This window comes from Verticillium alfalfae, genomic scaffold (assembly GCF_000150825.1).
Source record: "Verticillium alfalfae VaMs.102 supercont1.8 genomic scaffold, whole genome shotgun sequence".
NCBI classification, from domain to species: domain Eukaryota; kingdom Fungi; phylum Ascomycota; class Sordariomycetes; order Glomerellales; family Plectosphaerellaceae; genus Verticillium; species Verticillium alfalfae.
This window is the reverse complement of record NW_003315031.1, coordinates 754,485-777,271: the sequence shown is the minus strand read 5'-3', so window position 1 is coordinate 777,271 and position 22,787 is coordinate 754,485. Positions and strand designations below refer to the sequence as shown.

The 22,787-nt window shown below is 52.6% G+C and overlaps 9 protein-coding genes and 1 non-coding gene across 10 annotated transcripts in view; 4 read left to right on the top strand and 6 right to left on the bottom strand.

The window, feature by feature from the left end:
- VDBG_06666 (uracil phosphoribosyltransferase) overlaps positions 1 to 289 on the bottom strand; it is a gene marked incomplete at both ends in the record, with an annotated part of 914 nt that extends 625 nt beyond the window's left edge. The window contains one exon of the mRNA XM_003003058.1: positions 101 to 289. Within this exon, the coding sequence (XP_003003104.1) occupies positions 101 to 289 (189 nt within the window). The remainder of the gene's footprint in view (positions 1 to 100) is intronic.
- Positions 290 to 796: 507 nt separating this feature from the next.
- VDBG_06665 (conserved hypothetical protein) lies at positions 797 to 1,939 on the top strand (the record flags this gene model as incomplete). The annotated part of the gene is made up of 1 exon (XM_003003057.1): positions 797 to 1,939. One exon carries the CDS (start codon positions 797 to 799, stop codon positions 1,937 to 1,939), a length of 1,143 nt encoding a protein of 380 aa, XP_003003103.1.
- Positions 1,940 to 2,437: 498 nt separating this feature from the next.
- VDBG_06664 (secreted protein) lies at positions 2,438 to 3,110 on the bottom strand (the record flags this gene model as incomplete). The annotated part of the gene is made up of 2 exons (XM_003003056.1): positions 2,438 to 2,905; positions 2,946 to 3,110. The coding sequence occupies 2 exons, from the start codon at positions 3,108 to 3,110 to the stop codon at positions 2,438 to 2,440; spliced, it is 633 nt and encodes a 210-aa protein (XP_003003102.1).
- Positions 3,111 to 4,084: 974 nt separating this feature from the next.
- Positions 4,085 to 4,756, bottom strand: VDBG_06663 (conserved hypothetical protein; the record flags this gene model as incomplete). The annotated part of the gene is made up of 1 exon (XM_003003055.1): positions 4,085 to 4,756. One exon carries the CDS (start codon positions 4,754 to 4,756, stop codon positions 4,085 to 4,087), a length of 672 nt encoding a protein of 223 aa, XP_003003101.1.
- Positions 4,757 to 7,719: 2,963 nt separating this feature from the next.
- VDBG_06662 (predicted protein) lies at positions 7,720 to 8,424 on the top strand (the record flags this gene model as incomplete). Its single annotated transcript, XM_003003054.1, has 1 exon — positions 7,720 to 8,424. The coding sequence occupies one exon, from the start codon at positions 7,720 to 7,722 to the stop codon at positions 8,422 to 8,424; it is 705 nt and encodes a 234-aa protein (XP_003003100.1).
- A 1,241-nt stretch (positions 8,425 to 9,665) lies between these two features.
- Positions 9,666 to 9,762, top strand: VDBG_15136. Its single transcript has one exon. It is a non-coding gene; the product is annotated as a tRNA-Leu (tRNA).
- Positions 9,763 to 10,122: 360 nt separating this feature from the next.
- Positions 10,123 to 12,385, bottom strand: VDBG_06661 (pisatin demethylase; the record flags this gene model as incomplete). The annotated part of the gene is made up of 6 exons (XM_003003053.1): positions 10,123 to 10,749; positions 10,808 to 11,187; positions 11,297 to 11,549; positions 11,605 to 11,738; positions 11,859 to 11,884; positions 12,225 to 12,385. The coding sequence occupies 6 exons, from the start codon at positions 12,383 to 12,385 to the stop codon at positions 10,123 to 10,125; spliced, it is 1,581 nt and encodes a 526-aa protein (XP_003003099.1).
- Positions 12,386 to 12,699: 314 nt separating this feature from the next.
- Positions 12,700 to 14,039, top strand: VDBG_06660 (conserved hypothetical protein; the record flags this gene model as incomplete). Its single annotated transcript, XM_003003052.1, has 5 exons — positions 12,700 to 12,849; positions 12,915 to 13,284; positions 13,335 to 13,452; positions 13,513 to 13,577; positions 13,627 to 14,039. 5 exons carry the CDS (start codon positions 12,700 to 12,702, stop codon positions 14,037 to 14,039), a joined length of 1,116 nt encoding a protein of 371 aa, XP_003003098.1.
- Positions 14,040 to 15,289: 1,250 nt separating this feature from the next.
- On the bottom strand, positions 15,290 to 17,077 carry VDBG_06659 (high-affinity methionine permease; the record flags this gene model as incomplete). The annotated part of the gene is made up of 4 exons (XM_003003051.1): positions 15,290 to 15,734; positions 15,790 to 15,959; positions 16,047 to 16,906; positions 16,966 to 17,077. 4 exons carry the CDS (start codon positions 17,075 to 17,077, stop codon positions 15,290 to 15,292), a joined length of 1,587 nt encoding a protein of 528 aa, XP_003003097.1.
- Positions 17,078 to 20,924: 3,847 nt separating this feature from the next.
- On the bottom strand, positions 20,925 to 22,420 carry VDBG_06658 (conserved hypothetical protein; the record flags this gene model as incomplete). Its single annotated transcript, XM_003003050.1, has 6 exons — positions 20,925 to 21,294; positions 21,365 to 21,837; positions 21,907 to 21,980; positions 22,048 to 22,081; positions 22,138 to 22,157; positions 22,183 to 22,420. The coding sequence occupies 6 exons, from the start codon at positions 22,418 to 22,420 to the stop codon at positions 20,925 to 20,927; spliced, it is 1,209 nt and encodes a 402-aa protein (XP_003003096.1).
- Positions 22,421 to 22,787: the final 367 nt, after the last annotated feature.

Genomic DNA, 22,787 nt, shown 5'->3' with positions numbered 1-22,787 from the left:
CGTGAAACCCAAGGGGGGTTTGGTCCTGAAAGACGGAGGTTTAGTGGGACCCTCGGGTGGGACACGGGATGCCATGGGGATCGGCGGCCCCCCTCCTCACCTCGGGGGCTTTTGGCTGGTGATGTTGAGCTGCGAGGGCTTCGCAGCCGAGGATCAGGGCAATGTCATTGACGATGGTCTTGACATCCTTGGCTGGTGTTGACTTGGATCGTAGTTGCGAGAGCTTCGCCTGAAGGCAGGGGTGGGAGGAGACGTGAACGTTGGGTGGAAGCTCAGATGAGGACGCCATGTTGAATTGTCGCTGTTGGAACAATGAAGGTACGAGGAGTGAAGAAGAAGCAGAAGAAGAAGAAGAGAGGAGAGTAAATCGACATAAACGTGTCGTGTTCCCCAGCGTGATGCCTAAAGGGAAGGTAAGGCGGTCCAGGTACCTGACGAGGTCATCGGTCAGGTCCCTTATCCATCGGGCCCCTCCCCGGGACTGCGGGGCAGGAGATAAAGCGGTCAGATAAGGGAGCTTGGGCCCCGCGGAGGTGGCCGATGCTCCACTGATAAGTCGGTCAGCTGCCAGCGTGTGGGGTGCAGGGGGGTCGCTCGGCAGTTTCCCCTACACCGATGACTTTCGGTAGGCATCGGTCAAGCGGAACGCGCTTGCCGTGGTACGCGTAGCTCAAAAGGGACTTCTCCCTCGATCAGTTGGCACGGAGGCTTTTTCAATCTCTGCTGCCATCGTACAACAATGTGAATTCATGCACAATGATCATACCACTGTACGCTTTTTCCTTGGTTCACGATCATGAGCTCGTCCGCCAATGTCGCGCCAAGCCAACCACGTCGATACGATGACCGCCAGGAACACGTTTCTCGCTGGGCAACACAGCTCGACACGCACTCGTATCTTGTCTTTTTTGCGATATGGGGTACGCTCTCTCGACTTGGCTTACAGGCCTTGACCCATTACCCTGGAGCTCCCGTCTCATTTGGTGTACTGTGGGCCAACATTGGTGGCAGCTTCATCTTCGGCTTCCTGGCTGAGGACACGAAGTTGTTCTACTCGCCTGTGGATGATCCGGTTGACGAGCAGGAGATGCCCTCACGCGAAACATACGCAGCTCCCAAGCCCAAGCTCGCATCAATGTCTGCTTCTGCAAGAAAGACGCACATGGCGAGGAAGAAGGCCGTTCCGCTCTACGTCGGCCTTACCACCGGCTTCTGCGGTTCTTTCACCTCCTTCTCATCCTTCATTCGCGATATGTTCCTAGCTACCTCGAACGACCTCCCGTCTCCAGATCTGTCTACACCCCTGTCAAGGCATGGTGGCTACTCATTCATGGCGCTTCTCGCGGTCCTCATCACCACACTAGGCCTCTCGCTGTCTGCTCTCATCGTAGGAAACCATGCAGCCAACGCCCTTCATCCCTTTACGCCGTCGCCTCCTCCCGGATTCACACGAAGATATTTAAACCCGCTCAGCATTCTTCTAGGCTGGAGCTCGTGGCTCGGTGCCATTCTGCTGGCTGTCTTCCCTCCATACAAGCACTGGCGCGGCCAAGCTCTCTTCGCCGTCGTTTTTGCGCCTCTCGGATGCATTGTGCGCTATCATCTCTCCCTTCTGCTCAACCCTCGCAATCAAGCCTTCCCCATCGGCACATTCTCAGCCAACATTTTGGGCACGGTGATCCTGGGCATGGGTTGGGATTTATTGCATGTGCCCCTGGGGGGCCTCGTCGGATGCCAGGTTCTTCTTGGCATCGATGATGGATTCTGCGGATGCTTGACGACAGTGTCGACGTGGGTGGCTGAATTGGCTTCCCTGAGGAGGAGGCACGCCTACATCTACGGGTCGGTGAGCGTCGTGTCAGCCTTTGCGCTGATGGCGGCCATCATGGGTGGGATGCGGTGGAGTATTGGGTTCCAACCTCCGATGTGCAAGAACTGAGGTAGATGTGGGTGAAGCCTCGGGTATTCAAAAATTTAACGACGAAAATCACTATGGACTGGCCATGCAGAACACTGACTCCATCGTCACGTTTCGACTCGTTACAGGCGGGTGAGCTCCTGGCAGTGGATTTGCCGCCAAACAACGAGTACAGCTTATCAGCTCCACCCTGCTGCCGGAACCGCCGGACAGGCGGTTGGAAAAGATCCCGTATTGGCAGGCAGCCCGGGGAGGTTCACAGGAGGCCAAGCAGTCCAGCCGCAACAGCCGGACCACGAGCGCCCAGGAGGCATTAGCACAAATTGTCTAATATGCGTACACATTAGATTTGAGCAAAGGATCTCGATACAGGCGGCATCTCGGCACATTTCGAATCGATCCGTATCAGCAAAACGATGCATCGGACTTGATTAATTATACCGCTCAGAAAGAGAGTGAAGGCCGACAACAGTCTCAGGGCCCCTGCATTGAGGCCGCATAGAACCAGAAAACGTGCACCTAGCACTTGTACCATTCAATATGCACCTGCTGCTGCAGCGACACGGTCGCGTCGTCGTTTGTAATCATGCCAAACGCCTCGGGCTTCTCACTGTTGAGCGCGATGCGGTTGTTGATATTGAGCGTGGCCTGCGACCCCCCGCACGGGGACCGCACGACGTCGCCGGCGGGCACAATATCCTGCTTGGTGTAGACCTGGCCGGCGGCCCAGGGCCCGCCGCCGCGGATGCTCGTCTGCGTTGTCGATGTTTTGGCGGCGTCGGCGGTGAAGTAGTAGGTCGAGAAGAAGTTGCCCGTGACGCCCGGGTCGAGTAGGGCGAAGCCGTGGTAAACGCTGTCCACGACGGCGAAGCTGAAGCCGGCGGGGTACTGCAAGTTGAGGTGGAGCTGGCAGTTCTTGGAGCGCTCGGTGTAGGAGGTGCCGGGCCCTATGTAGGTCTGGAACTGGTCGAACCCAAAGGTGATGACCTGGGCCACGTGAGTAGGTGTTTCATGGTGGGGATTTTACATAGCGGGGACTTGCGGTCTTGTCGCCCGACACTACGGACGTCACTGTTCCTTGCGGGCAGCCATTGCCAGAATGAGATGCCTTGCTGATGGTGATCTTGGCCTTGTCCAGGGCCTCAGTGGCGAGGACCAAGGTGGGGATGTAGAAGAGAATAGAGATGCGCATGGCGAAGGTGTGATCAGGGGTATCAAGAGAGGCGCTTTCGGTTAGATCTGAGAATCTGATGAAGGGGGCTGTCCTTCTTTACGAATGTGGAGAGCGATCGACATGACCAGGGATTTTATACTCGGGAGACCCTTACTATCGGGAGAAGTATGCGTATACGACGTCCCGGGAAGGCAGGTTCATGGTGTGATGAAGCGCAATACAGATTGGGACGTGCCTTTTGAGCTGGGAATCGCGCCAGGCAGGCATCGAAAAGCGGGCGCCAAAGAATGGATGTTGAAGGTATCACTGGCAAAAACAATCGTCCATTGATACGGCGGATGTAGTGCTAGCCAAGACGTGCAAAGTGCCAGCTGGAAGAAGTCTCAGTATGTATTCATCCAAATGAGCCGCGATACAACGCTGGTGTGCCACTCGCCTAGATGGAACCATTCGCAGTGCCAGAACCAGCGGTTGGCGACGGGCAAATAGGCAAAACCCCAGCTGGAGAGGAATTTTCAAATGAGGGGGCATATGAGAATGGTCGGTGGGCTTGCATTTGACCCAAAAAACACAGTCAAAGTTCGAATTAATCATGCCGAAATGGGCTCGTGCGGGAGCACTGGGGATGCTGTGCTGAATGCTACATTGAAGTTGCGCTGGTATCACATGCTCTAGGTTTACCAGACGTGGTACAAGTAGCCGGGATGCAGGGTCTGAACGGGACCCTGCTGATCCAGAAGGGAACGGCAGCGGAATCTTTTGTTCCCAAAGTCGCGAGGCCCAGAGTAATCGAGGAGGAGTAAAAGACCAATGGTAGACACGACCCAAGTAGCAAACAGAAAGCCGGGTGGAGTTGTGCCCAACAATGCCAGTACAGTCGCATGGGCAATTGGTACCTTCGTGAACCAAATGAAGTAAAGAAAAAGACCTTTCTCCCATTCTCCTACTCTAAATGGTAGTTGTTGGCGAAACACTCAAAGGAAGAACGTGCTTCATAGAAGCTTGCGATCAGCCAATAGCGTGACGTATTCGTCAATTTTACGCCGTCTCGTCTCTGGCCTTCTCGTAGTTTCGATGCGCCAGAGAAATTGATACCGCTGCGTTTTGTTCAGTGCCTCAAAGAACGATTTCGCTGAACTGTTCTTGAGCAGCGCCGCTTGGAAGTCCGCTGGCACCTGCATGCTGCTCGGCCCGGCGTAGGCGCGCTCCCACCGCCCATCTGCTTTTGCGGCGTCTATCTCAGCCTGCCCCGGCGCCCGCATTCGGCCCTCCTGGATGAGGACGGCCACTTTATCGACGTTGCGCTTGGACCACATGCTGTTCTTTCGCCGCGGGGTGAAGCGCTGGAGGAAGTGCTCAGCGTCGTGGGTCTTGCGCTGGCCATCGATCCAGCCGTAACACAAGGCGGTGTCGAGAGCCTGATCATACGTGACGGTCGGCTTGGAGGCCGCCTTCTTGGCAATCTGCAGCCAGACGCCAGTGAGGTCCTGTGGGTTCGCGGCGAGCCATGTTTCCCACGCGACGGCGGTGTCGAAGAGGCGGATCGGTGGAGACTGAGGCGCTGCGGCGATCTTAGCCGCGCGTGAGCCCAGGGTGGCCTTCTTCGTGGCGGGCTCCGTCAGCTTAGACAGGGTGGCAGTTGTGGATCGCGTTCGTCTAGACATTGGGCATCATCAGCTCCTTCATACGGGAATTCGCATGAAGCCAAGTCTGGCGCGCCTTCGGAAAAGAGATGGTTGGTGGGTGGCTGACAGCTTCCCCAACCACAAACGAGCTCTCATGTGACCGTATTCAGATAAGATAAGCCAACCTAGGACGACTGAGATGACTGGGTACGCGCGGACATAGGCGAATTACTGAGTCGCTAATCAGGTGCACACGAAGCATTCGAATCAGTCATCTCGGATTTCGCAAGTTACAGTCTGTCCGAAGATGGGTCCCCCATGCTTTTTGCAATTGGGGCGCTTCAAAGCTACTGACTGACGACGTTACTCAGGTGTTTTACGTCTTTCGGACTGATCCCTGAGCCAAGGCACTCTAGGATGCGACATGACAAGAGCCAATGCTGAGAATGTCGAAGACATGCTCATTAGTGTCAATAGACTGCATCTTCTGACTCAATTAGGCAAGCCAGTCGGCGATGTTGTAGTGTCATTCTAAAGCATAAACATGACTACGCCATTTTCGATGTTTCAGAGAAGGCGGAGAGCCCAGGATCAAAGCGAAAGCGAACGTCGGAGCCCGGAGTGGGAGCCGTTGACAAGGGTTCTTTTCGCCGTCTTCATGAACATTCTTCGTTGATTCAGCCAGGGGTTTGGCAATGCCGAGGAGTCACTTGTCCTTATCCTCTGTGATTCTCTTGACTATTCGATGAGTGCTGAACACCGGCTTACAATGTGAGATAGAAAGATCACCTTCGATAGGCATCGTGGGCTCGGTACACGCTGAGAGTACCCACGAAACTTTGCGCTGATGGTCGAGATCGACGGATGTAGATTGAAATCTGGCGGCTCCATTCAGTGAGAGAATGTCACATCCAATAGCATTCCTTTGATTCGAAACATGGGCAAAACAATCTCCAGGTATGGATGCTAACCCTACTGAGGGATGCTGCGTAGTCTCTTGCTCGACCCCATCTCATGCGGAAACGTCCATCCAGGTTCTAACTTGAACGAGTCTTAACAATAGAGAAACCAATAGGCTCAAGCTCTTGATGCCGCACACCACACCCTTGCGGCAAAGTTAAATCTCGAAGCCGCTGCCGCCGAACCACTTGAGCATTAATCTAGAACAGATGGCCTGAGGTGATTCGTGTCCACTTCGGCTTGTCAGCAACTTGCCGCCGACCTAACCGGCCGGTGTGTCTTTGCCGACGTGGGAAACCCCAACGCGAAATGATCACCAACTTGTTCCCGAGGCACCAATCGACATTTTAATGATATCACCCAAGTCAGGTACGGGGCAACAACAAAGCCCGGCCGTAAATCTCAGCTCTTCGCATGCGGAGAAGTTCACATCAATTTCCAATCCGCCAAAACGGCACCAAAGGTGGGGTTATTGTCTGCGGCTGTTGGTATCCGGATAGGACGGCGACGACCTGGAGTAGTCAAGATGCCTTTTTCTTACTTTGAGGTATCGAGTTGCCGGCTTCCTTCACAAGCTGACTGTTACAGCGTAACAACTTTCTTAGAGGTAGAAAGTCAATTTTTTGGACGTACCTCAACAACTACACCATAGACGTTTTGTTCCCTTCGGCACTTGCCGTCCAGTGCAGGACGAGGAAGCGCAAGCTTCCTATTACTCCCTCAGAGAGGTGGGCTTAGATTACTCAGGACTGGAGCGAGACCCGAGTCAAGTTCTTCCTTGCTAGTCGCTTGCTCCGTATCTCGCCCTATCGAGTTGCATCTGATGAATGATGACCGTTTTTGGGACAAAAAGACTATCGATTTCAGGCCGTTGTGTAAGAACATCATGAAGCCCCATCTGCGCACCAGCACACTTATCTAGCCGTGACAGAACTGCTGTGCTAAAGAGGTTTCTTGTACAGGAATAATGACTCAGCCGGCGTGAGCTCTCAAAACTTTACAGCAGCATTGTTGATCTACATTGACCCGAAGAGGACTGGCTGGCGCGATCTAGCATTTTCCACAATCGCCCCTGTTTGAATCACCTGTTTTGAGCTGTGCGGGGTTTTGATAACTCATTCTTTGAACAATGGCCCAAAAGTATCATCGTCCTTGGGAGCCCAGCTATTTCCAGCTTGCTGCAGGTCAGGTCGGAGTTTTCCGAGAGGAAGATCAAGGATCTCTGTGGTAGGAGTGCTACCATACTGCAGCTCGGCCTGAAGTAGCCTGAAAAGGAATTACGTATGCCTTACTCGCTAATGGGAAGTTGAGATATCATAGCAAGAGCGGTAAGATGGAGTAAAGCATCGTCTAACAACAAGATCGATGAACATGTGAGCTGAGAGGGTGCTCACGTCACGTCGTTTACATTCTTTTCAGAGTTAGTGCACTGAATCGTATATCCTATTCAGGAAGGTTGACGATAGTAGCAGGTCGAGTTGGGGTACGAAGAGAAAATAATGACCGGGGGAACCTGGGTAAAGATCCATCTCGTTAACCCCCACGACGACAACTGAGAACTCAATGTAACTGTCACTCACACAGCCTCCGTTACGGTTTAGACTGCCACCTAGCTTGAGTGTAGGTTTTCGTGTTTGACAGAGAAAGGAAAGGGGGAAAGGCATGATTCGCCAGCGACACGTCTTTGCGAGCGCACAAAATCAAATGTACGATCATAGGATGTCTGATTCGCGCCGTGCTTCCGGTAATTCAGACGGTATGTATTAGGTTCTCTGTAGGCGACCTACGACAGGGGGGCAGGACTCGTGTTGCTGCAAGGAATCGTAGTCTTTCGACAAAAGTGTCGTCACGAGACGTCTACCGAAGGCCACTGACTTGTATATAAAAGGCGACACAACCAACGTGCTGTTCTGGGTCACGCTGTAACCATCATCGTTCTCCTCTCTCAATAGATCTTCATCATTAACCACTTCCTCAACCAAGAGACGTAAGTTCAAGCACTGGTCATTAAGCCGTTGCAAAATTGACCATTACGACAGATCATGAAGCTCATCACGGCGGCACTTGCGTTAGCTGCACTGGCTCCGTCTATTGATGCTGCTAAAATCCATGTTTCCACCAGCGATCGCTTGATCGAAGTCGGCAGCCTTGACCTTTTCGCCACAACCTGGAAGGCAATTTATGAGGATCCCACCAATTTGCACCAAGTATCAATCAAGGATGAAGAATTTTCAACTCAGAGCAAGCGTTGCCACTTTAACGATCACCCGGATCACAAAGTCACCGTATCAATTGTCGGCAAGTGGAACGATGTCGACGGCAAGCACCTTCAAGTCCGAGATGCCATGGTCGAAGCTGCTTGGGAAACGGTCAAGAGAATCGCCGAAAAACACCAATATGAAGTTTACGTGGAATGCTGCGCCGACACTATTGCCGTGAACTGCAACAAATTTGGCGCGGCATGCGCGGATCGTGTTTGTAAATGTCCTGGAGAGGGAAGGTCCGCTAAATGCAATAAACTTCGACACGGACACCAAGTACCTGCGCTTATCTACGTCACTGCCGACACTGACGGATCGAACACCCAAAACAACGAAATTTTGATTGAGTTCTCATCCGAGGCCGTGGAGAGCAAGGGAGGTTGCGGCGCTCTTGACGACATTATTCAAGTTTTCAAGGGCTGGATTTTCCCTCCCGTGATTGCAGATGTTGTTGGAATGGGTATTGAGCTTGGTTGTGGCAAATAAGTTTCTCGCCAGGCTTGACCTAGAATAAATGATCAGTCCAGCGGGTAAAGCAGATCTCCTACGGTTGCTATACATGTGTCCATCAGAAAGGAATGATGCGACCACGCCGCCCACAATTCTCAGGACGTCCAGCGCTGCTAGCCTTTGAGGCAGCTTTCTTTTTTTCAAAGCAATCTAAGTACTGCTCTGCTTCTTACCTTCTTACTTAGGTACCTTAGCTTACGAGTCCCTTCCTTAGAGTCAGAGCAAGACCAGATTGGCACGAGGCTCGATAGGTTGATAGACATCTGACGAAGTTTAAGGTTCTTTTTCCACCGTGATTAATAATCTTGGGTAATACTCACATGTTTGTCAAGCTTCTCAGGTTGTAATTCAAGCCTAGGTCTTATGTCCGTTGAATTTACAGCAATTCGTGCCTTGTTTTAGGCAATGAACGTGAGAAGGCCTCGCTCGTTCACATGTATTATTGCTTCGGAAATTGACGTCCGACTATCTGCTTTTTTCTATTACCCTACTATGTAAGCTATGATCTCCTTTTCTCGTGCCTCTTCGGACATTACCCACGACCTTGGCCTCCTAGATAGACTTAACCTCCCGCTTTACAATCAATGACTAACGTACCTGTTCCTAGCCTTTGAGAGGGCGAAAATGATGGGCGTCGCGGCCTGTAGCATCCTTTATCAAGGTCGCCGGCCGATGTGTGTCAACGATTGCCAGCATTGTAACCTCAGATTACCGTCATATGATATACAACGTCTCGTCGCTACAGTTCATCCTAGCTGTGCAAAGATGCGAACACATGGAGTAAGTCTTTGACCTTCGTGCTACAGCTTCCTCTAACCTACTGCCATAAGTATAGTGTGGGATAATGTCCATATTGGCCAGGTCGCATCGACTCTGTAGATTTAATATACCCATCAATAGAATGAGCGTGTCATCTCCAAGCTACGACAATAAAGTTTACTGCTCATTATGTAATGCGGTTCACGCTTATCACGAGGTTAGATCTGCCGACCCTCTGAAAGAAGTGAGCGCGTCCAGACGTGCACAGCTCTAACACAAGAGAACTTCCCCGGAATTCATTGGCACATCGGCCAAGGCCAGCGCTCTACAATAGCCTTCCATGGGACAGCCCATGGAGCCATTGCCGCATCTTACAAGGTGAAACGAGATGAAGCTCTCGTCGCGCCCCGCAACCTGCTCCATGAACCCACCTGTCAACGCCGCTTTCATCAATCCCCGGTGAGGTGGCCGAGTTGGTTATGGCGCCAGGTTAAGGTCTCCTTAACAGATTTCCTGGTGGGGCAACCCGCGCGAGTTCGAGTCTCGTCCTCATCATTCTCTTTTTTGCCGTTCGGTGTCTTGATCCGTTTCTTACGAATGTCGTTGGGAAAAGGTATCTATTGGACTGAATTCTTTTTCAGGGCGGGATGTTGAATTACATACGATTAGGTAAGTCGACGACTGTCATCCATGTCGCCAGTGTGAGTACCCACATGGCAAATCTTTCCCTCTTACCGGCAAAGACAAGATGCTTGATCGTCCATTGAACTAATCTGGGGACTGAATACTAGGCAGACTGCACACTGTATGTTTCATGGGAAAGTAGGCTGATCTCTGGTATTCGTCGTGTTTCGTTTTCTGCTCCTCGTCTTCTGCGTTCCCTGGCTTCGATTGAGCTTGGAATGCACGCTGCCTTCATGATGCTGACAACGGCCTTCGCCTCATCCTGACCCGCAAGCCTTCTTGTCGTGGGAACCAACTGCAAATAACCTTCCAGTCTGCCTTTTCCGACAACTCAATGTCGTACAGCGTAATGAGCGTAGCCAGAACCTTGTAGGACTGGAACAACCCCAAATTCTTGCCGATGCAGCTTCTGCTTCCGCCCCCAAAGGACAAGTCCGCCTTGTGCATCAGGGTTAGGCGTAACTGGAAGGACTCTTCCGTTTCGCCTCCAGCCTCGTCCCTCAACCAGCGCTCTGGCCGGAACGCGTCGGCATTAGCGCCAAAGACCGATTGGTTCCGATTCGTGATATAAGGGCTCATCCCGATGATAGTTCCCCCAGGCAGATAGTCGCCGTTCGGGAGCGTGAACCCGCCGGCCGGGACGTAGCGTTCCATAGACATAGAGACGCCTGGCAAAATGCGGAGCGCTTCGCGAACGACAGCATCGACGTAAGGAATGGCGCGGACTTCTTTGTATGCCGGTGGAACCATTCCGCGCTCTTGGAAACGCTTCGCACGAATTTCGCCGTTGAGCCGAGACCAGACTTTGGTATCGCTGAGGGAGAAGTATAGAGCGCTTCGGATGGTGATCGCAGTAGTCTGGAAGAGCAAGTCAGACATTATTGGGAAGATCAACAGTAGCAAATAATCGACTTACATCGCTTCCTGCGATCATATTGACCATGAGCCAGGAAATGATCTGAGGGTCACTGACGTTTTCAGGGTCGTCATTCTTGGCGGCAATGAAGTGATCAAGAAAGTCGGGAATGTCCGGGTTGTGGTATTCCTTGTCTGCACCAGTGTAGCGGTCTTGCAAGCGTTGGATCGAGATGCCAGTGGAAGTATTGAATCCGGGTGGCCCGACACGGTAAACGGGATTCTTATCGAAAATTCGGTCGAGGAACGGCATGGCTCCAACGACGACAAAGTAGTCCTGTGCTTTGTCGGCAGCATGGAGAACGCCATCGAAATCGAAGCCTTTATCCAAATAACCAAATGGCTTGGAGAAAGTCACAGCACCAGTCACATCCCAGGTATCTGCGTTTGATCAGTACGCGAGGTAAATACAACGCTTCATTCAATTTATTCCCGAAGGAAGGGGGGGGGGGAGACCTCGCTCGTAGAATATATGGCAGGGCTTTCTTACAGAATAGAATCCACTGGCCAAGGTCGAACTCCCGCTTGTCGTCTGGAACATTGATGAACCGTCTCTCCAGGTCTTGGCAGAACTTCTTCATGACTGAGTCAATATGAGGCTCGAGCGCGGCAGTGGCAGCAGGGGAGTAGAATTTGGCAATTGGCTTCCTCTCCTTTGCGTGCTGTTTTGAATCGGTCTGGCTGAACAGGTTGAGGACGATCTGATTATTGACAAGCGCGCTACTTCCATGGTACCAGGGAGTCTACGTCGACACTGGGTTAGCATCGTGTTGGCAAAATTTCTCCCCGGTGACTGACCTTATGCCAATTCCCCTTGGTGCTGAAAACCGTCTGGATAATCTCTGGTATGTCAACATCAATGATGTATGGTGTGATCCGAACAATGGGGCCGTGTTTCTTGTGCAATCTTTCTAACTGTAGCTGAGAGTTGCCTGTCCAATTCCAGTACATGTACCAGAGCCTGGTCCATCCTGGAGTCCGACCAGGACGTTAGAATTAATTCTTATGGACTTCTTCCCTCATCGATGTTTGATTGGAGGCGCGTGACTCACGTGCGAGAAATGGTCCTGGGTACTTTCTAAGAGGCGAATAAAGCTCCTCATATAAACACCACAATAGAAAGGTGGCAGCTGGTATCAAGAAGAGTATCGTGAATGGTGACTTCTCTGCTACTACTCCTGTTAATGGAGGAGCGCTTTCGAGGATAAGACCACTGGAGTTGTCCGTCATCTTCACGCAGCCTGATCAAACAGGCGGTGGACCGGTCAGTAGTAAATATCGAGAGTTAAGTAGTGCGACAGCGGTTTCAGTGAGAAAGAGAGATCCCCGCAGTATAAGAACTGGGTGGCACCAAAGATCCAGAAAGGTGGATAACCGGAACGTTGGTCTAGGAAGCCCGTCGCGGGGGATAGACGCACACGACAGGGTTCGGAACATGGGGCGATGCGGCCCGGCCTTGGGATTTTCTGTCACGGCCAACGTGATGCACATCGATCAGGGGTATATCGACCAACACTGCACAACGAAAGCTCGGCATCCCACTTTTCTCGACCACTCGCATCTTCTGACAGAGGTCCATTGTGAATCATCAGGCCACTCTTGATTGTCGCGTCAGCCGGGGAACCAGAGTAGGAAGGAAGCTAGGCCCGGGCCCTTCCCAGGATCCTGGACGCACAGCCTGGAGTATTTCGGTGTAGATGATGGCCAGGCAATGGAGAGAGTTCTGGAGAGGGGGCTTGTGGACTCATACTTTGTCATAGGAAGGATTTTAACCAGATGCTTGATATTAAGGGTGTTCTTCCGCCTGACGCATATCCCAAGCGACCTTTTCACCGTACGTTTGCTTTTTAGAAGACAAATCGCCATTGGCATACACAGGAGACTTTCACAACCATGACGGGTAGTGAGAAAGGACAGGCGGCCTTGGCCGTCATGTGGACCCTGACAGCCATTACACTTGTCTTCTTGTGTCTCCGTCTCGTGACGAGATACTTCATCATTGATCAGCTCGGCTTCGACGATTATACTTACGTTGTAGCGGCGGTGAGCTAGGCTCTGGAGACCCACGACGCTCGTAGCTGCTGCTGACTTTTGAATCTGTTTCTTAGATCTTATTGGTTCTGTACACAACCTTTACTCATGTGGCAGAAGGATACGGATTTGGTCGTTCGATTTACGGCCTCGAAATCAAAGATGCGACAGCTGCGATCAAATGGGAAATGGTCGGGCAGTCATTTTCGATCATTGGCATGGCCGTGTCTAAGATATCCCTCGGATTATTCCTCCTTCGACTGACAGTGGTTCACTGGCACCGAGTGGCAATTTGGACCGTAATGGGTGTTCTTCTCGCCGACTCAATCGCAACAGTCATCTCGTTTTGGTTTCAATGCAATCCACCGAGGGCAATATTCGACCTGGAGTTACGTCCAACGGCCAAATGCGACTGGGACATCACTCCCGTGGCCATCACTCTGGGTGGTAAGTTATCTGATCTCGGTGACAGCGAGTCGCAAGTCTAACGCTGCTAGTCTGTTGCGTCATCTCCGACTTCTTCTTTGCTGCTTTTCCAACGTTGATCGTATGGGACTTGAAGATGAAGAGACAAGAGAAGATATTCATCTCGGTCAGTATGGGTTTGGGTTTTATGTAAGGCCCCCCACTAGAACAATTGTTGTTGGCCAACCTCGCTAACTGATGCCCACTCAGTGCTGGTGCTGCAGGTATCGTCAGAACATACGAGGTAGCGACTGGGTTCACGGAAAACTACACCGGTCAGAGCGTACTCTTCGCGATTTGGGAATCATACTGACAGCGCAACAGAGGACACCGTCCCCCTCATCGTATGGTCGTGCGCCGAGCAATCCGTCACCATGATCTGTATCGGCATTCCGCTCCTGCGACCCCTTTACCGACACGCATTTAAGCGCGACAATCTATCTACGTCATCAAAAGCACAATATCACAAGTACGGCGAGGGAACGGATAAGGAGAGCTACAAGATGCGTGGGATCTCGAAGAAAGAAAGAGCAGGCAAAGAGGCAAGCAATGCCAGCTTGGGTCTTGACAGCCAGACTGTGACGGACATTGGGGCTTTGAACAACAATAGCAGCAACGAACACATACTCGGCATTGACACCATACGAAATTCGAGCGACGCTGGTTCGTCGGGCAATCGGCTCAACCGGGGGATACGGGTCAAAGAGGATGTCCAGGTCGAGTGGAGCAATCGGTGACGGAGATGTGACGAAGAGGGCATGATTTGCATCCGGCCGCTGATGGGGAGCGGATGATTGTTTGGTACAGCATGGATGCTGCAATATCGATGACATGGATGTTACGCAACTGCGTAGTTCATTAGAAGAGCATCCAAGACAATCTCACCCGAAGGTCATGTTTTCCAAGCCGTCATGTCGTAACACCTTCTGATTCTTCATAGAACAAGGACCGCAGAGAGGGAAGAGACTTGGAAACCCAAAGAGAAAACAACAGAGGGCCCAGTCGCGGAGGAAGCTGTGCCGCATTCAGGCAGATTGCCAGCACCTATGCAAGCCAAGCGCCCCTTGCGCTTAATGTTTCGTACCCTTGGAGATATGCCACTTGTTGTGTACGTAGGAATGAATAGGCATCCTTCGAGCACTGTTCTCACACTAATACTTTTGCGACCCAGAGACAGATCTTCCGGCTGGATAGCACCGCGTTTTCACAGCTCCTGTTGTGGCGCACAACCCATGTTGTGGACGACAGGCCCCAATCACGGATAGAGCGGGTGGCGTGACCAGGGATCGCGGAAGCATGCCGGCAACCGTTCGACGACACATCAGCCGCAAGATCCTTATTTAGGCCCCGCTCCACGATGGTGCGTCCCGACCCCTGTCCTGTGACTCGACTGCATCTCGAGCCTTGCCAATGTGTGGCGGGTTGGGCCTTGGGTTTGTTTCTCCTTCCACCGCGCTCTTTACTCCGTAGGCTAGTCTGTCATAAGCTTCTCGACAACTACTGACTTGGCGATTGGGATCAATTCAAAGGAGATAGGTGCCAAGGGATCGTCCGGCCGACAGTGGAAAGCGCATACAAGTGCGTTCCGATACGAAGACGCAGTGCTTGCTCATCCGACCACCGAGTCCTGGTTGAGCATCTGGTACTCACCTCCCGAGTTTATGCATCAGACAGCCACCATCCAGGCCACCATGTTCACGCGGTGCAGCTTTCGAAAGGCATCAAGCCATTTGGCTAATACATCCACAGCACGGGAGACAAGAGACTGGTCGTACCCCAAACGGTATCATGTCTATTGGGTTGTTGAAACTCCCCCAGTAGGGAGACATTAAGTCTAGTCGCTGGCATGGTCTAGCAAAAATAGCTGGACCGGTGGAGAGCGTATGTAATGTGGTATCCAAAGCGATGCATGCCTGGCACGCCGCGAACGAGGGCGTGCCCAAATCTCTCGATCCTCGACTCAAAATGCAAATGTAATGATAATCTCCTAAAAGGCCCTGCTGTGGGCGGCGCCAGACTGAGCAGCCTCCTGCTCGAGCGCGGCGGTGGTGCCGATGGGGCGCTTGAAGAAGACGTTGCGCTCCCAACCATCGATGTCGTCGATGACGGTCTCACGAACAAGCTCGTACTTGCCGATGCGGGGCAGGATCTTGGCCCAAACGGCCCAGTAGATGCCACCAGCGAAGAGGACGGCGAAGCCGGTCACGCAGTGGATCCAGTAGGGAAGGTTCTCGTACTGGTTCTGCTCGGGCGTAGGGGGAGGAACGAAGGGAGCAACGACGAGGTAAATGTTGCTGAGCAGGAAGAAGATGACGACGGGGAGCGAAGCGCTGAAGGGAGGGTTCCAGTTCCACGCGGAGCGGTTGAGGTAAAGGTGAACGAGACCACCGGCGACGAAGACGTTGATGATGGCAAGAGGGTACGAAATGAGGCTATTTGTGGTTAGCGAGCGATCAGACATAGGTTAATTGACCAGTCGTGACATACTTGAGGAGGAAGTTGTAGGCATCGCCAGGAGGGGGGGCCAGCATGACGATGATGCAGATGAGCCAGTGCTCGAACAGGCCAGCGAGAGGTGCGTTGAAGGGCTTGTTGCTGGCCCAGAAGCGAGAGAAGGGCAGGATACCCTCGCGGCCGAGCTCCTGGACAAGACGACCCTGGGAGAAAATGACGGAGAGAACGTTTCCAAAGGCGGAAAGGGCAACGAAGACGGAGAGGGCGCGCTCGGCGGTGCCACCAAAAACGTTACGGAACAGCGAAGCGGCGACGAGACGGCCAGAGGTCAGGATCTCCTCCTTGGGAACGGCAGCGAAGTAGGCAATGTTGATGAACATGTAAAGGACCGAGATGGCACCGATGGCGATGGGAGCAGCAAACTTCAGGGTGCGGACCGGGTTCTTCGTCTCGCTGAGGGCGTAATTGGCGTTGCTGTAACCAACGTAGGACCAGATAACGTTGTAGATGGAGGTGACGACACCGTAGGCGCTGCCGGTGGTGCCCTCGAAGGCATTGTCGAAGTTGTTGAAGTCGTTGTCGATCTTGAGGTGACCGCCGAGGGCAATGAAGCCAGCAATGATCATGAGGAAGACAATGGTGAGCTTGATCCAACCGAGGAGGTTCTGCAGGCGCAGACCCCACTTGAGGGCGGTACCGTGGATGATGAAGGCCGTGGTGATGCAAGCGAGACCGACACCACGCTGGTTGAAGCGAGTGATCTCAACGTTGGCGGCGTGAAGGATGTACTCGCCGAAGACAACCGAGTTACCGGCAGCCCAACCGAGGAGGACGACGTAGCCGGCGTACAGACCGGTGGTCAGGAACTTGGGCTTGCGGTAGACGTACTCGAGGTAGTTCTTCTCACCGCCGTTCTTGGGAATGGCGGTGCCGAACTCCATGTAGACGGCGGTACCAGCAAAGGCAATGATCATACCGGCGACCCACATGAAGAGGGCCAGACCGACGGAACCAGAGGAGCGCAGAATGCTGGAAGGCGTGGCGAAGATACCAGTACCAACGATGCGGTTGAAGATGAGGAAACTGGCGCTGATGATGCCAATCTGGCGCTTAGCCTCGCGCTTCTGCTCAATGCGGCCTACACAGTCGTCTTGTCAGCACGGAGGGCACAAGCGATCCAAGCTCGCGGGCGGCGCGGCGTATACGTACCGACTTCGCTGTCATTGTCAGAGGCGGCCGGCAGGAAGCCGTCCTTATTGTCGGTGCCAGAGGCGGCGACAGGGGCGTCGCCGAAGACGCGGGGCGCAAAGTTGTCAGCCATGGCGTATGGGTGTTGATGATCGTAGCCGGCCTTTGGGTGTCTGTGATCAAGATCTGATCGGTGATCGGCGAGACTCGAGGGCTGCGGGAGGCTCCAGGAACATGCAGGTTAAGCGAGCTAGAAAGAAAGGAAGGGTTCGAGAAGGGGTTTTATAAAGTGAGTCGCTCCCATGGGGCAGCACCCACGCGAAAGTCTGGGCCCCAGAAACGGTAGCATTGTTCTACATGGGATGGCCCCATGGTTCGGACCGCCGTACGGCGCCAAGTGGACCGACCATCATGGACCGCGATGACGCCTTCGGCCTCGGAGGTTCACGACAGGCTGGGCTCACGTTGATGACATGACGCGACGCGAGAAATAGGCAACTGGATTGCTGTTGGCGCAGTTGCGTGATCGTGAGGCCGACGGTATGCGTCTCGATGCGGGCGCCCCTTGCCCGCAGGATGGTGGTGTCGCTGTCTAGCAGACCTAGCAGCTTCCCGTCTTGCAGGCACGGCGACATCCACCAGGATGGCCGTTCACTCGGGACAGACCATGTCTCGGCTGTCTAGGTAGGATGCGTGCTGATGCACCCGCACATGGTTTGAGTGGCAAGGGGGTGTGGAGGTGGTCGAGGTTTGTTGGTGAAGACGTTGGATTTGAGGTGGGTTTGGCAGGTGCCGTTGCGAGGCTCTGGTTGGTGATGCCGCCGCCCTGACCGGTACGTACCGAGTGACTAAGCCAGGTGTGTGTCAGGGTTTCCACTTCGGTGAGCTTAGACCCGATGACGCGATCTGCCGTGATCGCATCGCCAAGTATGCAGCCAATGAAAAGTGCCGGTCATGCAAAATTCGTCTTCTCTGCTTCTTAACCACATTCCTTTCCTGGGAGCCCCGAGATTCCGTCAGTCTTGGTGAGGATGCAAACATTGCCCAAGCTCGCCAACAGGATGCCTGCTCTTGTACGCGAGCTTGGCAAAAAATTGTTTCTCTGGCTGCTTCGTAGCCCACAACGCCCGCTACACCCTGAAGCTGATCAGGAGGCCGCCTCGATAGTCTGACCCACCTGCTTCCCGTCCTACCTCTTCGAGCCTCAAATGAGCCTTATTCAGGCCACCTGGGCCTCAGCCGGTCTATTGTGTCATGGACGAGAAGGGTCCAGGGCCACAATGGGCATCCAACGCGGCCTGTCAGTCGTCGAAGTATCTGATGTTACCCTGAGACGCTCGCTACCCTCCACCCCAGGTCGGTAGGATGCATCCGACCGCCAGTGTTCCATATACGACCTGTGGATATGTCATCCTCTGGCAACGCCACCAATATCGATTTAGATGTGACTGCTGCTGTGTTCTGCCTTGGCAGGTACACATCTTGTCGGTCGAAAGCCAAACGCAACCGCTACAGACGCCGCATTCCTCACAGGAGCAACCTCCAGAACAGCGTTAGATAAATTATGCTACCGTGCCGTGCTAGCTGCAAGCCACGGTTGCAACGTCCTCAGCAAGCAGCGCTGATCCAGCTCAGCGATGTTTTTTTTACCCTGACCCGTCACTCTTCAGGCCGCAAACAGCGGCACATGCAACTTGAAAGCTCCATGTGACCAGTGATGCTATCCAAGGCATGGGCCAAGAAGGATGTCACGCAATTTCAACCTGCAACTGGGCTGTTGTTTACCGGCCGACAGACTTTGGCAAACACACATACTGCTTCGCGCCACTTGACATGTGGTTCCGCGTTGAGCCCCTTTTTTGACTCAGTCGCTGTCGCCCACCCCTAGGTTTAGCTCTCGCTGCGCACGAGGTTTTTGCCGATGTTCCGTGGGCTCAGACCACCCAGCAGCGGGGGTCGGTAGACTTGGTGTCATTCAGAACAGCGTTTCGTGACAGCCTGTATCGACCCAATACGTCCAGGACTGCGTGTCAATATTGAACATCACAAGGTGTATCATATTGCCGTGGCCTCTCCTCAAGCTGGTTGTTTGCAGAAAGTTTCCGACCATTCATCGCTCAGCAATAGCACTGGCTGTCTTGCCATGTGTTCTCGTCGACTTTGGACTCCCACCTACTTCGACATATTCGAGTCTGTCGGACGAGCAGAGATTAACAACAGACGGTCAACAATCAAGGAGTGTCGGTTTCTCAAAGGTTCAAACTTGTTCAAAGCAAGCTGGACACCAAAAAGATTCATTCGTGTTTACAAGCTACGCCATTGATCTGACATGGTCTCAAGGCAACGAGGCTGTGTTGCCAGAGTGAATAAAGAAAGGCACCACCAAGTTCTGATGCCTTGAAGCGTCTATAGCTCCAACCCCCCCCCCTTCTAGCGCATAGCTTCCTCCTGTTAAATATCTAAAAGTATAGTAGCAACATTTCCCACTCGACCAGCCATACCACAGGCCTGCGCTTTGCAAGGGTCGTAAAGCTTGTCAACAGCTTTTGACATAGCTTCGTGGCTGAAGGTCTTCCCAACGCTTTAGCATCGCATTTCAATTGCATTTCTCTATCTTTCGATCTTCCCGTTGCATCAATGTGAAGCTAGTCTTTTCCAAACTTTCGAACTGTTCAAGGTTTAGGGAGCCCTCTACGAGGAAGACCAGAAGCACACGGTTGACAGTGGGCAGAACATGTGCCGATCCTGTGACCACCCGAGCTTTCCAAACCATACGATATTAACCTCGAGCTAACATTGAAGATCAAGAGAAGCCTTCGACTGTTTAAACAGGCCACGAAAACACTTCCTGACTCTAGCCAAGTCTTCCCTCCGACCGCCTTGGTCAAACAGAGGTAGCAGAACCATCGTCGAAACCTTACAACCCACAGGTCTCTGGCCTTCTCAACTGTTCCCAAGGCTCGTTTCAACACCATAGCCGGAACTTCCGTGAAGTTGTATGCCAAAATCTTTTCAGTTCCCCAGCTTGGCATATCATCTGTGCGAGTATATCACCCTCCAACTTTGGTCATACCTGCCTGCTGGCATCAGGCTTGTGCAACATATTTCATGCTTGCAGGTCATTCTGACTCTAGCCTCGAACCTACACGTATGTCACTATCTCGAATGGGCAGTCTTTGAAAAGTCTTCGGACATGAGCCGCAGTCGACCCTTTCTGGGCTTGACTAGTCACGAGTAAATGTCAATCTTGTACTACCACAAGGTCGGTCCCTATCACATACGACCATACCTACTGGAGAATTCGGGATCCCGTCCGCTCTCCCATAGACAAGCCAGTAAGGGTCGGACTAGTAGTTGGGTGGGTGACCACCAGCGAATCCCTGATGTTGTATGTTTTTGACATTTTGTTTGCCCTTGTCGTATATAGCAATCTTGGGGTGCAACGGAATTCGACAACGAGTCGTTTGACCATGCAAAAAGTGCAGATCATTGCTGTGCCACTAGGTGCCAAGTGTTATCACACGATTTCGACACAGCAGCGCAAACTAACCCCAAAGTTGGTTGTCGTCACGCAATTCCGGAACCAACTTAAAAGGCATTTGCGAATAAGGTTCCCAGAGCTCTGCTAGATTCCCGTATACCCGTGTGCCTTTGATCTGGTCGTGTCCCCACCCAATTCGTGCAATTTCTTCTATCTGGGCCGTGGAGGGCAACGAAACAAGTTTGATGTGATTTTTCCATCGACAGCATCATCAAGTAACGAGCTAGAACTTCCATGGGAAATGTTCCAATACACATTGCATTCACCGACGGAAGATTGTGGGTTGGTATGTTGTGGTGGGAGGACCTCCGCGCTCTAAGCTCGACCTAAGCACATGGCAGCGGATCAAGCTCGTTCTGACACGGGCTTGGACGTGAACAACAATGAGATCGTATGAAACGAAGCAATCTTCTGGCCTCATCTGATTTGCTATCTACCACTAATCATACCGGACCGTAAACGTCTTGGTCTGCAAAATAGCCTTCTCGCTATTGTTGTCTGGTTGTACGTCGCCGCCACCATCGACACTGATCTGATGCACATTGTTGGGGCTTTTGTTGTCTTCGTCCCTGTCCATTGACCTGAACACTTGCATCTCGTTATCTTCGTACCGGTCATATTGGCTGCGCACCTTGCGCGAGAACGCATTGGGTGCAGTGTTCATTTCCTTGTTCGCATATCCCGAAGCATAATTCGGTCCAGACATGTTGGTCGAGGAGGCTCCCATAAGCTTGGGGGCAAAGTGCTTGAAGAACTTGCGGAGGGTCGGCATCGATCCGCAGATGATGAAGAGGTTGGCTTCGATGAGACTTTTGCCGCACGTGTCAGTAAGAATGGTCCACCGCGAATGTGCGCAAGCAGTCCAGGGGTATGACTTACGACCAGATGTTAGCACGAGCAGCGTCCCAGGTAAGGTCCTGGGTGGCCAGAACGTCCAGAAGGAAAACTAGTCGGACGATTGATGTTCCCACCGTCATGGAGCCAATGGCGAAAATGACAATGGCGCCGATCTTGGGGAAGATTCCCATGCGGAGGCGGACGACCATCGGAATGGGCAACACGAAGAGAAGTATGTCGGTGACGATGTTGGAAACGGCCGTAGCAATGTAGAGAATGCCGACATTGATGCAGCTTCCCCCTACCATCAAGACATCATAGGCTTTAGACACTGGCGTACAGTGGACAAACAACATGACAGTAATGATAAGTGTGTACAGTGCCACAACGACGATGCTGGTCCAAACAGCAATGCGCCACCATCTTTGAGGCGAAAGGTGGAGATAGAAAGTCAGAAGCGATAACTTCGTGAATCCGTTACAGAGCATAAAGACGCCAGCGGTCACGTATGTGATCTGTTACGTAGAAATGTTAGCTGTCTGTTGCTGCGAGACATTGATGTGCTGTGGATGGCCAGCACTTACCAGCGTCGAAGTCTTGTATGTTTCCAGAGGAACCTCCCACATGTGACACCCGAGAGCTTTCATCGCTACGGTATCTATTGAGGCCCGTCAATTTTATTGTGCTTGTGGACTGGTCAAACGTCATGTTTTGCTTGTACTTACGGACCATGCCGGCCTGTGTTGCCACTGACGATACCTGATGGATTGGTCAACTTCCAGTACTCATTCTGATCAGAAAGGATGGCAACCAACCCATGCAAGGAACATGAATGCTGATTGAAAAACGAGTCAGCAAACCAAACGTTGCAACAGGAGAATCATTGGATTTACCATCGTCAATTTGGAGGCCCTTTGCTAGGAAGATCTTCGTATAGAACCTCTGCATCAGGGCAATGAAGGCCAGTGGCCCCATTATGCCGAAGATCAAGTAGTGCTCCATCACATACTGCCGCTGCGGGTTATCAAAGTCCACCACGTACCCCGGCGGTGCGGGAACTAGGACCTCGACGCCGTTGACTACCGGAATTCCGGACATGTTGATGGTCGATTTGAAGTTTGAACGAGTCAAGCAAGCCGTCGATCAGCAGCAGGACTGGAAAATGGAACCACAACCAGATCACTTGCAGAGGGGTGATGGTTCAAAGCTGGTCTACTTACATACTCTCCTTTGCATCAAAGTGCACATGACGGCAAGGGATCTCGTCACCGGAAAGTACCCATCTGCTTAGCGGCAGACAGGGACCAATGTTGTGGGTGCCGGCCTTTTGGCCCAAAGTCCCGCGCTCCGGGGCGTTGAGATGGAACAGAGCCTAGTGACAGGCCATTGCCACCAGATACCAGAGCCAATCGGTGAATGAGTTGACGGTGGAGGCATCACTTGAATCTAAAAGGCTCTAGCCTTC